A 15,000-nucleotide genomic window follows, 5' to 3' on the forward strand; every position below is an offset into this window, starting at 1 on the left:
GTCTAATTTTAGCTGTTCTAATACTGCAAACTTTACATCATTTATGTCATGCCCTTGACTGGTGAAGTGCTGTGCTATTGGTTCATTCATTTTTTTTATTTCTAATGAATGAAAGGTGGTTCTGAATTCTTTTATATAAAGTTGTTCCAAAAAAACAAGGTTATCCATGTATTATGAAAAATAATAATAATAATAGGTGGGCCCCATGAATGAGTTACAGGAAAACAATTCCACCTCGGGTTTCTGTGACAGTTTATAAATGACTCGACCTTCGCTCTCGTAATTCATGACGTCACAGAAACCCTAGATGGAATAATGTAACTGTAACGCCCCAGTGTATATTGTTTAATGTCTTTTCGCATACTCAATTAATTCTCCTTCATGAGTGTGTTTAATTGAAGGTACACATCAAGGTAACGACACGCAGCGTCCAGTGATGCCCAGACGACTCCTTGATAAATAGCGAGTGCCAAACATTCACTCGTTAAAAGTGTTTTAAGCTAAAATGAATTGGCTACTGCAAAGTACCGTTTAAATGTATTGGTCTGTTGTGTTCCTCAGATGAATATTGCGATGTCGGTTCAGCCACCGCATTGTCTGGACTGGAAAGGTGATTTCATCACGACAGTGTCTTACGCCTGGTTGAGTCGGCCTTGTTTGGGGTAATGGCTCTCATCTCTGGGACCTGAATCGAATCAACAAGAGAGGGGGCAGAATATTAAAGGCCTTTGCAACAAAGTGCATTTAAAAAAATATATAACTAGCAACAAAACACAATTTTGTCATGTTTGCCATGTTGCACGCTGCAGTTTAGATCCTGTTGTGTCAGCAATTATAAAGGTGTTTGGAGAGTGTGCAGTGCACCTGTTGTAAGTAATTCAGTGTGATAGCAGTCTCTGTGGAGCAAGTACCTGCAGATCAGCGTTTGTAGAAGATAATATTTGGGATACTAACGTGCTCATGGGACATCTCGCTTACGTCTTCAGCCTGTATTTGAAGAGAAGATGGTTCACTGCTCAGAGAAACCAAGTTATTGTGTGAGGTACAAAGGGCAGCGATGGGCTCGCGCAAGACCAGGCTCTCTCTCCATTTGAAGCCAATGCTAATGAAGTCGGTCCAGGCATTCTCTGCTTACCGGATGCTTTCTCAAATAGTTTTTTTTTTTTTGCTTGCTTGCTTGCTTGGAGCACACAGAAGTGTTTCTCAGAGTTGCTGGGGCGCATTCCTTATTCAAGGTGTGGCGTCTCATGTGGGGTTTCAGAGCAAGCTCTGTTGGAACGCTCAGGCCAGCAGGTTGTCTCCTGGGGGAAAGCGCAAGAGAATCTCAAGTCGGGTAGACAAAGCATTTTGGCTTGTTCCTAGACCAGTGAAATAGCATTTTCAAAGATAAAACTTTAAAACCACAGGTACCGAAGGACTTATAAACCTCCCACTGTTGCAAGCAGCCACACGCAAGCTGGCATCTCTGTCCTTGTCCTGTGTGTTTCACACTAGTCTGTTTCACTCCAGGGTGACTTCCTCCCCTCTCTCTGTCTCCCTCCTCGTGTAGCTGCGATTTACCTCACAGAAGCTGCGTCTTTCCTAGTCAGTGAGCAAGTCCCGATGGGGCCGTGTGCTTTCCATTAAAGTGGTCTCCTTGGTCAGTTTGACACACAGCTCGCAAAAGTGTTTTTGAAGCGGAAAGGATGGCTCAGAATGCGACCCAGTGCACTTGTAAATCATTAACAGAACGACGACGTTCCTGTGTGTCGCTCGGACAAGGTGGCTGCTGGCTTTCTGCAACGTTAGTCGCACTTCCTTATTTGAAATCACTCTGGGTGATAGACGGAGGCATAAACGGGAATGTGTAGCTGATTAAATACAAACAAGGGGGTGAGGCTTGGGGATTGGCGAGCTGTCAGCCTCACCAGATGTGCTTGGCCTGCCTCCCTGATCCCCTGCAGGATCACTCTCGTTCTGCACTGCAGCCTGGGCATCTACCTTGTGAGAGGGCTTGCCAAATTCCATTTCAATAAATCCTACTCCACTGCTCACTAAATGAGCTCTCTATATTCCCTCCTAACTACAAACTCATCCAGGTTCAAAGTTCATCTAGCCTTCGCTTCAGTCCACTGGACTGTTTGAAGCCTATCGCTACACACAGATCACCTTTCAGCGCCGTCTTAAATGATGCAGTGGAAAAACAAACCAGGTATCGCAATGAAAGGGTGGGCCTGGGCCGTCTGGCCTTGAAAGAGATAAATACAGGAACACCCCACCCATGTTCTGAAAACCTGATACTCTGAGAATTCCTCAAATAGAACTTCACGTGATGCAGGGAGTTGAAGGATTTTAAGGTTACAGATCCGTCCGTATGCGCTTCTGCTGTACAGGTCTCTCTGTGTGTAGTGATCCGCTGAGCTGTGGGTCCTGGTCAATCACCTCTCTGTGCAGATCGCTGGGCTGTGGGTCCTGATCAATCACAGATCTGCTGGACTGTGGGTCCTGGTCAATCACCTCTCTGTGCAGATCGCTGGGCTGTGGGTCCTGATCAATCACAGATCCGCTGGGTTGTGGGTCCTGATCAATCACCTCTCTGTGCAGATCGCTGGGCTGTGGGTCCTGATCAATCACAGATCCGCTGGGCTGTGGGTCCTGGTCAATCCCCTGTCTGTGCAGATCGCTGGGCTGTGGGTCCTGATCAATCACCTCTCTGTGCCGATCCCTGGGCTGTGGGTCCTGATCAATCACCTCTCTGTGCAGATCGCTGGGCTGTGGGTCCTGATCAATCACAGATCCGCTGGGTTGTGGGTCCTGATCAATCACCTCTCTGTGCAGATCGCTGGGCTGTGGGTCCTGATCAATCACAGATCCGCTGGGCTGTGGGTCCTGATCAATCAAAGATCCGCTGGGCTGTGGGTCCTGGTCAATCCCCTGTCTGTGCAGATTGCTGGGCTGTGGGTCCTGATCAATCACAGATCCGCTGGGTTGTGGGTCCTGATCAATCACCTCTCTGTGCAGATCGCTGGGCTGTGGGTCCTGATCAATCACAGATCCGCTGGGCTGTGGGTCCTGGTCAATCCCCTGTCTGTGCAGATCGCTGGGCTGTGGGTCCTGATCAATCACAGATCAATCACCTCTCTGTGCAGATCGCTGGGATCACCGCTGGGCTGTGGGTCCTGATCAATCAAAGATCCGCTAGGCTGTGGGTCCCTCACAGATCCGCTCTGTGCAGATCGCTGGGCTGTGGGTCCTGATCAATCACAGATCTTCTGGGCTGTGGGTCCTGATCAATCAAAGATCCGCTAGGCTGTGGGTCCTGGTCAGTCCCCTGTCTGTGCAGATTGCTGGGCTGTGGGTCCTGATCAATCACAGATCCGCTGGGCTGTGGGTCCTGATCAATCAGATCCGCTGGGCTGTGGGTCCTGGTCAATCCCCTGTCTGTGCAGATTGCTGGGCTGTGGGTCCTGATCAATCACAGATCCGCTGGGCTGTGGGTCCTGATCAATCCCCTGTCTGTGCAGATCGCTGGGCTGTGGGTCCTGATCAATCACAGATCCGCTGGGTTGTGGGTCCTGATCAATCCCCTGTATGTGCAGATCGCTGGGCTGTGGGTCCTGATCAAGATCGCTGGGATGACTGTGGGTCCTGATCATGTCACTCATGCAGATCGCTTATCTTGGTTTCATGTTTGTTTATCTGTAGTGCTGCACTTCCCCCTCCCCTGGTTGTCAACGCTCCCCAGTGTAACGAGTGTGCACTCACACCCCAAACACACACCGCAGTGTAACGAGTGTGCACTCGCACCCCAAACACACACCTCAGTGTAACGAGTGTGCACTCGCACCCCAAACACACACCGCAGTGTAACGAGTGTGCACTCACACCCAAACACACACCGCAGTGTAACGAGTGTGCACTCACACCCCAAACACACCCCCAGTGTAACAAGTGTGCACTTGCACTCCAAACACACCCCCCAGTGTAACGAGTGTGCACTCACACCCCAAACACACACCCCAGTGTAACGAGTGTGCACTCACACCCAAACACACACCTCAGTGTAACGAGTGTGCACTCGCACCCCAAACACACACCCCAGTGTAACGAGTGTGCACTCGCACCCCAAACACACCCCCCAGTGTAACGAGTGTGCACTTGCACTCCAAACACACACCCCAGTGTAACGAGTGTGCACTTGCACTCCAAACACACACCCCAGTGTAACGAGTGTTCGCTCACACTCCAAACACCCCCCCATCCTCCACCCAGTGTAACGAATTGGAATTGGGAATTGATTTTGACCCTGACTATAACATGGCATCAAGTTTCCCTTCTTTAAAACAATGAAACTTGTTTTACAGAAAATGAGCTGATCCTGTGCAGTACACTGCTTGCTTGAATGCTGAAAAGTAAACTAATCTCCTAATGGTGCGTCGCTGCTGCTGCTGCTGGTGGTCTCCCCTGGCTCTGAGCACCAAGCATGTGTTGCTCTGAGGCACGATTTGCAGGCACGCAGAAACAAGTGTGGAATGGTATTTTTAGGACAGGCTAGGCCGCCTTCATGTCTGTGCCAAACGTTGTCAGTGTGTTTCATTGAAACTGAAATGTGGAAACAGGATTTTATTTCTCTTGTTCCTAACTAGGAAGTTTGAAACTGAATGCATTTTATTAGTACCAGGTCAGAACAAAGACTGCAAGCTGTTCTGCCCTCAAGCGAGATCTCTGTATTGTTAGAATACAAGCACGGGGTCAGAGGTTGCGCTGGGATGTACGCGTTAACTGTCGGTGTACATGTACTGTGTGTCGTGAGTGCTGAACCGGAATGTAAAACTGCTTTACACATGTTTCTGAAATTGTGTTGAAACGTGTTAATAAAAAAAAAAGAAATACAAAATTAAGTTGTGAATTCGATACCACAGCGCCTGCTTCAGGAATAGAAAGAAGACTCCCATTGCATAGCAGTTTGATCCATGCCTGGTTTTCCTATGAGATACACCTGAGCTTGTTGCCTACACACTGTGGCTGGTCAAGCTTGTAGTAAAACTGGAATGGATGACACGGCTATGCAATCGCTATTTCCACCCCTGTGCAGTGAGTAATGAGCCTTTATATAACATGATGATGATGATTATTATTTGTAGTTTGTAAATACCTTTGCAAATACCTTCTCAAAGTCTAAAGTCTGTCTGGGTTTATAGTCTCTGCATCACAAGGCTGAGTCATTTCTAACAGCTCTCATCTTTGTGTCTGTCCATCTCCAGACTCATGCATTTCAGTGAATGGTTTCAGGGAAGTCCCCTTTGTGATCAGGTCAGCCTCTTGAGTTTCGCTAAAAAAAAGAAACACAAACCATTTCCTTTCCAGTTGCTGCAAACTTGTTGTGTTCTTGAAACTTAATCCTGTATCTGACAATCCAGTCAGATGAGCCCGGTTTACTCTGCTTTAACCTAGGAGTTATTTATAGCAGGGGTGGAAACAAGACTCCCATTGCATAGCAGTTTGATCTGTTCCTGGTTTTACTAGGAGGTTAGTACGACACTCGTTGCCTATACACTGGGCCTATTCAAGCTCATAGTAAAAACTGGAATGGGTGAAACTTCTATGCAATAGGAGTCTTATTTCCCTGTATAATAGGGTTTCTGACATTAGGTTTTAACTGATAAAAAATGAAATAGCCATTTATCCAACGAAAGAGCCCTACTGCTACTGCTTAATTCCCTGAGAACCCTTAATTCAGCAGGCTTTAAGCACAAACAAGAAATACCCCCAACAACTTACGAGGTAAAGCAAAACTCGCATTGGCAGAGATTCTGTCCCCTGCTGACCAAGAGGATGTGAAGCCGGGGGGGTCGTAAAGGCAGCCGCACAGGAAGTGGACTGATCGTCATGGTGGCACAGTTCAATAATGTGAAAATAACGACGGGAAATAAAACGGCCGACAGCAAATGGGTTTCTTCTAGTAGGGAGTTAAAAACCTGTTTTGCTTCTTAAGTGCTTTTAAAATGTATCTCTGTTTTCTTTTTAATTTGTTAAATGGCAGATCCCAGACTCCACCCTTGCACTCCCCCAAGCATTGCAAGCGGGCGCCTGCCAGTGCAGAGAGCAGTTCATATTCACCAGATCAAGGGAGTGATTACCAAGGCTGCAGTTCCACTCCTTGCCTGTTCTAGAGACTGACTTTCCAGTTAGGTGGTTTATCTGTGATGTGACTTGGTTAGCACATTCAGCGGTGCAAATCATTCTTTCAGAATCTGTGAATGTCTTGAGGTGCCTGTCCACTCTTATGGGGCATCCCGTGATGCAACTTTGCACTTGCATCCCCCCCTTTGTTAGTGCTGAAGATAGCTGCGTTCTTTGCAGTGGATTTATTTTGCTCGACTGTACAGAGTTAAACTTGAAAACAATCCCAAACCGACACAGAACAGCACAGCACTAGAATTAAAGGAAGACCAGCACTAAGGCTGCCCGCACTAATGAAACGAATTAAGAAAATTGACTTTTAAATGCTTGAATCTTGTTCTTCAACTAAGAAGTTTCTTGATTGCCGCTGGGCAAACTCTCTTCCAGGTAAACGCTCCAGGTGGCGTTGTTCGCTGAATCCTTTAACTTTAACTGAATCAGGCCTGTGATCAGTGCCCTGTTTTCTTGTCTTTCTGAGAGACAGAGACAGAGAGAGTCTGCACTGCTTCAACCAGCTCTAGGGTTCTCTCAGGTTCATTTCTGCTTTGCCACACCTTACCCTCTAGTTAAATAGCAATAAACTCCAATCCTGATCCAAATCCGTGAAGAGGACATATTTATTGGAATAGTGATTACCTGTTACAAAGGAATCGCTTCCTCATAACATAAGCAGGTCAAACGGTACAGCAAGTGCAAGCTTGCATAGCCGAGCCCCTCGGAGGAGCCGAGTACAGCACTGGCATCCACACAGCTCATACTGGGACTGTCCTAGCTTGCATAGCCGTGCCCCTCGGAGGAGCCGTGTACAGCACTGACATCCACACAGCTCATACTGGGACTGTCCTAGCTTGCATAGCCGAGCCCCTCGGAGGAGCCGTGTACAGCACTGGCATCCACACAGCTCATACTGGGACTGCCCTAGCTTGCATAGTCGAGTACAGCACTGGCATCCACACAGCTCATACTGGGACTGGCCTAGCTTGCATAGCCGAGCCCCTCGGAGGAGCCTTGTACAGCACTGACATCCACACAGCTCATACTGGCACTGTGCTGCCCTAGCTTGCATAGCCGAGCCCCTCGGAGGAGCTTGTACAGCACTGCATCCACACAGCATACGACTGCCCTAGCTTGCATAGCCGAGCCCCTCGGAGGAGCCGAGTACAGCACTGACATCCACACAGCTCATACTGGGACTGCCCTAGCTTGCATAGCCGAGCCCCTCGGAGGAGCCGAGTACAGCACTGGCATCCACACAGCTCATACTGGGACTGCCCTAGCTTGCATAGCCGAGCCCCTCGGAGGAGCATTGTACAGCACTGGCATCCACACAGCTCATACTGGGACTGCCCAGCTTGCATAGCCGAGCCCCTCGGAGGAGCCGTGTACAGCACTGGCATCCACACAGCTCATACTGGGACTGCCCTAGCTTGCATAGCCGAGCCCCTCGGAGGAGCCTTGTACAGCACTGGCATCCACACAGCTCATACTGGTACAGCACTGGCATCCACACAGACTGCCCTAGCTTGCATAGCCGAGCCCCTCGGAGGAGCCGAGTACAGCACTGGCATCCACACAGCTCATACTGGGACTGCCCTAGCTTGCATAGCCGAGCCCCTACAGCACGGAGGAGCCGAGTACAGCACTGGCATCCACACAGCTCATACTGGGACTGCCCTAGCTTGCATAGCCGAGCCCCTCGGAGGAGCCGTGTACAGCACTGGCATCCACACAGCTCATACTGGGACTGCCCTAGCTTGCATAGCCGAGCCCCTCGGAGGAGCATTGTACAGCACTGGCATCCACACAGCTCATACTGGGACTGCCCTAGCTTGCATAGCCGAGCCCCTCGGAGGAGCCTTGTACAGCACTGGCATCCACACATCCACACAGCTCATACAGCACTGGCATCCACACAGACTGGGACTGCCCTAGCTTGCATAGCCGAGCCCCTCGGAGGAGCCAGTACAGCACTGGCATCCACACAGCTCATACTGGGACTGCCTAGCTTGCATAGCCGAGCCCCTCGGAGGAGCATTGTACAGCACTGGCATCCACACAGCTCATACTGGGACTGCCCTAGCTTGCATAGCCGAGCCCCTCGGAGGAGCCTTGTACAGCACTGGCATCCACACAGCTCATACTGGGACTGCCCTAGCTTGCATAGCCGAGCCCCTCGGAGGAGCATTGTACAGCACTGGCATCCACACAGCTCAGGAGCTGGGACTGCACTGGCCACAGCTTGCATAGCTTGCATAGCGAGGAGCATTGTACAGCACTGGCATCCACACAGCTCATACTGGGACTGCCCTAGCTTGCATAGCCGAGCCCCTCGGAGGAGCCTTGTACAGCACTGGCATCCACACAGCTCATACTGGGACTGGCCCTAGCTTGCATAGCCGAGCCCCTCGGAGGAGCCTTGTACAGCACTGGCATCCACACAGCTCATACTGGGACTGCCCTAGCTTGCATAGCCGAGCCCCTCGGAGGAGCCTTGTACAGCACTGGCATCCACACAGCTCATACTGGGACTGCCCTAGCTTGCATAGCCTGGGACTGAGCCCCTCGGAGGAGCATTGTACAGCACTGGCATCCACACAGCTCATACTGGGACTGCCCTAGCTTGCATAGCCGAGCCCCTCGGAGGAGCATAGCCGAGCCCCTGTACAGCACTGGCATCCAGCTTGCATAGCCGAGCCCCTCGGAGGAGCACTGGCATCCACACCGCTCATACTGGGACTGCCCTAGCTTGCATAGCCGAGCCCCTCGGAGGAGCCTTGTACAGCACTGGCATCCACACAGCTCATACTGGGACTGCCCTAGCTTGCATAGCCGAGCCCCTCGGAGGAGCCGGGTACAGCACTGGCATCCACACAGCTCATACTGGGACTGCCCTAGCTTGCATAGCCGAGCCCCTCGGAGGAGCCGTGTACAGCACTGGCATCCACACAGCTCATACTGGGACTGGCCTAGCTTGCATAGCCGAGCCCCTCGGAGGAGCCTTGTACAGCACTGGCATCCACACAGCTCATACTGGGACTGTCCTAGCTTGCATAGCCGAGCCCCTCGGAGGAGCCTTGTACAGCACTGGCATCCACACAGCTCATACTGGGACTGCCCTAGCTGCATAGCCGAGCTTGCATAGCACTGGCATCCACACAGCTCATACTGGGACTGCCCTAGCTTGCATAGCCGAGCCCCTCGGAGGAGCCTTGTACAGCACTGGCATCCACACAGCTCATACTGGGACTGCCCTAGCTTGCATAGCCGAGTACAGCACTGGCATCCACACAGCTCATACTGGGACTGGCCTAGCTTGCATAGCCGAGCCCCTCGGAGGAGCCTTGTACAGCACTGGCATCCACACAGCTCATACTGGCACTGTGCTGCCCTAGCTTGCCATCGTGCAGCAATAATCACGGGTCGTTTCTTAAGTTGTTTTCAATGCTTTTGTTTTCTAGCAGTGTCTGCAGTGTTCTTCCTGCTATGCCTAATTTTATAACTATACATTTCGTATTATTTCTGCCGATTTTAAGAGTTGAAAAACGGATTCTGTTGAGTTGCGTCACACCTTCTAGACATTAAGGAACAAACAAATAAAAACTCCTCAGGCAAGGGAGGCAACCCCCAACTGTAATTGCTAATATACTAAAAGGGTTTGGCATAAGTTAATTCGATGCTGGAATGGATTTTTGACTTTAAGCAGATTGCTCTTAATTTACCGGGACTGTACGATCTCTTCTGTCTTTGACTGTATGGAACTTCCAGAATTGTAATACTTTGCATCTGTGAATCACGTGCCCTGTGTGTTTGTGTGCAGCACAGCGCAAACGACTCCCATATCCAGAATAACAAGCTCCCCCCCCCCGCAGGAAATGCATTGCTTTGATTAGCCAGTGTTGACGGTGTAACTTGCGACCCAGCCTTGATCTCCTCGCTGCGTTTCGGAAACTTGTAGTTTCACTCGGTCATCAATCTGCTTTTTTCGTTCAGTTGGTGGCGTTTCTTTGAAAGGGAAATACCGCTCAACACCTCAAAGTATCTGTCTGTGTTTCCTGAAGCAATGCAGTGCCCCAGACGAAGGGCTTTGTTACAGTGTGCTCGGTGCTCCACGTGGATAGCACCTGTCTGACCGCTTGGAGGGGAAGTCATTATTCAACTATCCCTCTCTCCACTCTCCGTATTGAGACTAGAGTTGTGGGAAGACAGTGTATCTACAGCATTGGAACAGGACTCGGAGTGATGTCCTTTTAATGCCCATTCCACCATACGTGTTCTACAGCTTGGAGCACACCCTCCTGCATTGTAATGTTGGCTGAAAACTTGGTGTAACACATATTTTAAAAGTTATGTAGCCAAAAGCTTCCTAAAGGACCATTTTCTTGATCAGCATTTTTAAAGTCATGAGGAGGGATTTTCAGAGTCCTTAATGTTGCTGTAACACACATACAGGCCTTCAGTGCATTGTTGTGAATATTCTACGAATGCATTATCATGATCGTTTCTTTGAGTGACGCTGGCTCGCTGTAATCGATTCAGAGTCGGCATGTGGTCTGCTGTTCCTAACCGCGCTGTTTTTGCAGGATGACAGCTGGGACACGGGGGTGCAGTTCCTGCCTGCCTCGAACAGCAAGAAGCTGGAGAAGAAGGGACCCAAGAAGGTGCTGGCCATCGTTGCCGTCCTGGTGTTCATCACTGTCATTTCCGTGATGACCGGATTGCTGGTCTGGCATTTCCACTGTGAGTAACTCTGGGAATGAAACTCGCAGCCTGGGAGGCCAGCTACTGAAGAAACTGGAGATGGAGGTCATGTTTTTACCAAGCTGCTTTCATGACTGTTGCTTGAACATGGCTTAAGCTGCTTAATAATAATGCTGGACGATGGGATGAGCCGTCTGTCTAGGGCGATCCTTGTGCTGGAGGTCACACAGGGACCTGAACCCAAAGTATTTGGCCCTGCTGTATCCATGCATAGCAATGTTTTCACTGTAATGTTTTCTGTGTAAACATACTTGCTGCCAGTCCTCATCACATGCTCTCCAGTTAGTATTTTCTGTTCTTTTTCAGTTCGCAAAGAGATGAAGGTGTTTAAGATGTATGCTGGCACCATGCTCATCACCAGCGAAACCTTCCAGGATGCTTATGAGGATTCTGCCAGCCCGGAGTTCAGTGCTCTGGCTGCCAAGGTGCAAGACCAGGTTGGTTTCACAAGTCTGGATTCACCACCACATTCACAGATGTGTTTCCATCACAATGCTTTCACACGCCTCGCTGTCTGGCATTCCTGTGATGTGCAATTGACTTCTGTTTTTACTTTTCCAGCTTAAAACATTGTACTCGAACACACCCCAGCTTGCCAGATACTACGTTCGGTCGACAGTCAATGCCTTCAGGTACGTGCAATTCCATCGAAACACAGGAGCTAAGATATTAGGAATAGGGTGGTCACATGGGTCAAGCTTCCATGGTACAGGTTTATCGCAGTGCATTCTGGTACTTTTAGTTTTGTATTTCTCCCAGAAGAGAAACAGATGAAAAGAACCTGAATGCATTGAGATGCGAGTTAAAAAGGGCTGTCCGAGGGAGCTGTTTTAAACATTTTGTAGGGATCCATTCAGTCGATCTTAATAGTGTTTAAATCGCAATAGGACCCCCATGGCTTTTTAGGTATTTCCACAGATAGAAATGCCTCTTTCTGCGGACAATATGTGCAGAACGATACAGCTTAGACTTGTGTATAGCTCCTTTCATATACTGAAATAAATAAATAAGTAAATGCTGCAAACTCTAAAAGACAGTTTGAGTATACATCTCTAGTATTCAGTCATGCTTCTTAGACCCCATTGTGTTGTAAATTACTATTTTCATATGTCCCTAATAACTAATAGAGTGAAAATAAATAATAAAAACTAGCACCTGAAGTCCTTGCTAATCCTGCCCTCCTCCCGGCAGCGAAGGGTCTGTGATCGCCTACTACATCTCGGAGTTCGACGTGCCAGCAAATCAGGAGGCAGCAGTGGACTCTGCCCTGGCAGAGATCGGCAAGAAGATGGTCCGCAGCCAGAGGAAGCTCCAGCCGCAGCAGCTGAGAGTGGACGAGGTGGTGACTCTGCGTGAGTAACCCCCCTGCCCTCCAGGGGTTAAGAGACTTTTTAAAATCTGTCCCCAGTTCCATCGAATGAGTTGAGTTTTAAAGACCTGCTAATTGTTGCGATTTGTTCAAAGGCTTTAATTTGAAGCCCATTTAATTGACTGACAGTGACTTCAATTGAAGCAATGTGTTGCCCCTGTGAGGAGCTCTTTTGACAGAATGCTGCTGATTGCAGTTGTGATCAATGATGTGTTGTATTTGATTAAGGATTTGGAATTGGATTTGGAATTGCAATTGGGTGTTGATTTTAAAAAGGAATTGGAATTGAAAACAAAAATGGACCCCAAACCTTGATCTTGAATTGAAAATGTCTTGACAAGCATGCAAGAGAAAGCACGCTCTCAACTTGATAAGAGATAGCCACTGAACACATTGCATATATATGTATTTCTTTGTCAATGACAGTCTGAGTGCAGATCTACGTTTTTGCTAACAGGTTCCAATAGCGACGGGACTTTTAATGCATTAACCTATTGGTCAGGCAGATAAATAGACAAACACAGTTTTATCCCACATACTTATTACGCACTGTATGCTATCTCAAACTATAAACAAAATCACAACGGCTGTTTCCTCTCTCCCCTTGTTTTTCAGCTATGGATCCGCGAATGGCTCGTAACTGTAAGTAAGCAGACCCTCCCTGCTCCTCTGGTGTGTGTGTAACAGGCAGTGTTGTGTGATACGCTGCCGTTGTGGTTGAGACGCTCTCTAGCGGTGCGCGGGGTCGCTGGTTCAGATCCATCCTCCGCTCTGTTACATGGGGCCAAAACCACTGTGCCGCTGAGTGCTTCTTGAATGACGAATGAACGGGATTTATAGTTCGTACCACTATTGATTCCTTTTGAGTTTTTGATTTTAACACCGTGGTTAATTTTATCTTGCAACACATCCCACAAAGCAGCCCCCCCACTAACCTCAGGACACACCCCAAGGCAGAGGTGCACAGTTCCCTAAAGTATTTCATTCAAAATCGTTACACTTAATTATTTACTGATACCTATCAAATGTGGAGGATTCTGGACCTCACGTCCTAAATCATACAGTACAGAATGCATTCCATAAGGTGTTGTCATTGAACCCCAATTAGTCACTAATGTTCTCTCTTTTTCTATTTTTCTTTCTCTTTCTCTCAGATAAGTGCAGCTATAACCTCCACGCCAAGCCAGGTGTGATTGGCAGCCTGAGTTCTCCAGGGTTTCCCAACAGTCCTTACCCAGCGGATACCCACTGCCTGTGGAGGCTGCGGGCCGACCCAGGCTACGTGCTCAAGCTGAACTTCATCACCTTCAGCCTGGAGGACGACTGCAGCAAAGACTTTGCCCGTGTGTACGACTCGCTGGGGCCCCTGGAGACACGCGTGCTGGCAGAGTAAGCAGCAGAGCTCTGTCCACGAAGTCTTTCCACGGGAATCGGGAGACACGACCAGAAGCGTGTCTTCATACGCCTGTGTTTTTTTTTTTTTTTAAGTAGTCGCCAGTTCATTTTTTTTGTATCCAATTATTTATTTATTTATTTATTAGCTCAGCTCACTGCTACCTCCCCTGCTCTGACTCGGGAGCGGCGAAGACGAGCACACCCTGTCCTCCATAGCGTGTGCCGTTAGCCGCCCACTTTTTTACACATCGTAGACTCACCATGCAGCCACCCAGAGCTACAGAGTCGAAGGACAACGCTGCTCTGGGCAGCTTACAGGCAAGCCCGCAGGCACCCGGCCGCCTCCTGGGAGCTCCCGTCCTCTGTTGGCAAAGGAATAGCTTTGACTGGAACCGGCAACGTCCAGACTATAGGGCGCATCCTGCACTCCACACGAGTGCTATTACTGGATGCGCCACTTGGGAGCCCTACGCATGCTTTTTGAACGCAGGATACACATGGTTTGGAGTTCCTGTGAACAGTGTCCACAGTCGAAACAGTCCACAGGTTTTAAATGATCATTTTCTCTTTTTTCACATCATTAAAACGTAGCTCACCAGAACCATCGCCTGCATATTGTGATAATTTACTGTCCCGTGATCTACGTTTATCGTTACAAGCAGATACATTTGCAGGTAAAAAGAGAGCAACAGGAAGATGGATGGACAAGCAGATCCACAATAAGGATTTCTTATTGTGATGGTCAGTTTAGGAAGGAGGAAAGCGCAGTGTGAGGTCTCTTCCCAGTACCAGAGTATCTGTATTCTGCCACGACCTTGCTGTTTCTGCCCTTAGGAAGTGTGGGACTTTCTCCCCCTCGCAGCCCCTGGTCTTGGTCTCATCTGGGAACGTCATGCTCCTGGCACTGGTCACAGATGACAACAAGAATTTCCCGGGATTCAAAGCGGAGTACAGCCAGATTCCCAAGGACAGCAGCGGTAATTTGGACTTTTTATTGGTGGGGAAGGTATTTCTTCTTGTAGCTTCTGCTACAAACAGAAGGGCGGGTACAACCCAACACCTGTATTGTCCTGGGTTCAAAATTGGATGTGAATTTGGGAGTCTGGTTGTGTTTAAACACTCTTATTTCGCTTCTCCTCGTGTTTCCATTGCCAGCCTGCGGCGGTCAGCTCACTGGGAGCAGCGGCACGTTCAACTCCCCCAACTACCCAGCGTTCTACTCCCCAAGGATGAACTGCACCTGGAAAATACAGGTAAGCGGGGCAAGGCTTGCATCCCACATTCACTGTGAAACCAACCGTCCGTCTGGTCAGCTG

The 15,000-nt window shown here is 49.1% G+C and overlaps 1 protein-coding gene and 1 long non-coding RNA gene across 2 annotated transcripts in view; one reads left to right on the forward strand and one right to left on the reverse strand.

The window, feature by feature from the left end:
* LOC121303951 (nuclear factor related to kappa-B-binding protein-like) overlaps positions 1–15,000 on the forward strand; it is a 21,622-nt gene that overhangs the window by 1,092 nt on the left and 5,530 nt on the right. Inside the window, exons 2-9 of the mRNA XM_041234852.1 lie at positions 10,743–10,899; positions 11,227–11,357; positions 11,482–11,552; positions 12,112–12,272; positions 12,905–12,931; positions 13,444–13,678; positions 14,519–14,661; positions 14,840–14,946. Of these exons, the coding sequence (XP_041090786.1) occupies positions 10,743–10,899; positions 11,227–11,357; positions 11,482–11,552; positions 12,112–12,272; positions 12,905–12,931; positions 13,444–13,678; positions 14,519–14,661; positions 14,840–14,946 (1,032 nt within the window). The remainder of the gene's footprint in view (positions 1–10,742; positions 10,900–11,226; positions 11,358–11,481; positions 11,553–12,111; positions 12,273–12,904; positions 12,932–13,443; positions 13,679–14,518; positions 14,662–14,839; positions 14,947–15,000) is intronic.
* Positions 203–2,049, reverse strand: LOC121304092. Its single transcript, XR_005947916.1, has 3 exons — positions 1,561–2,049; positions 955–1,301; positions 203–685 (listed from the first exon to the last, which is right to left on the reverse strand). It is a non-coding gene; the product is annotated as an uncharacterized LOC121304092 (long non-coding RNA).

This window comes from Polyodon spathula, chromosome 36 (assembly GCF_017654505.1).
Source record: "Polyodon spathula isolate WHYD16114869_AA chromosome 36, ASM1765450v1, whole genome shotgun sequence".
NCBI lineage: Eukaryota > Metazoa > Chordata > Actinopteri > Acipenseriformes > Polyodontidae > Polyodon > Polyodon spathula.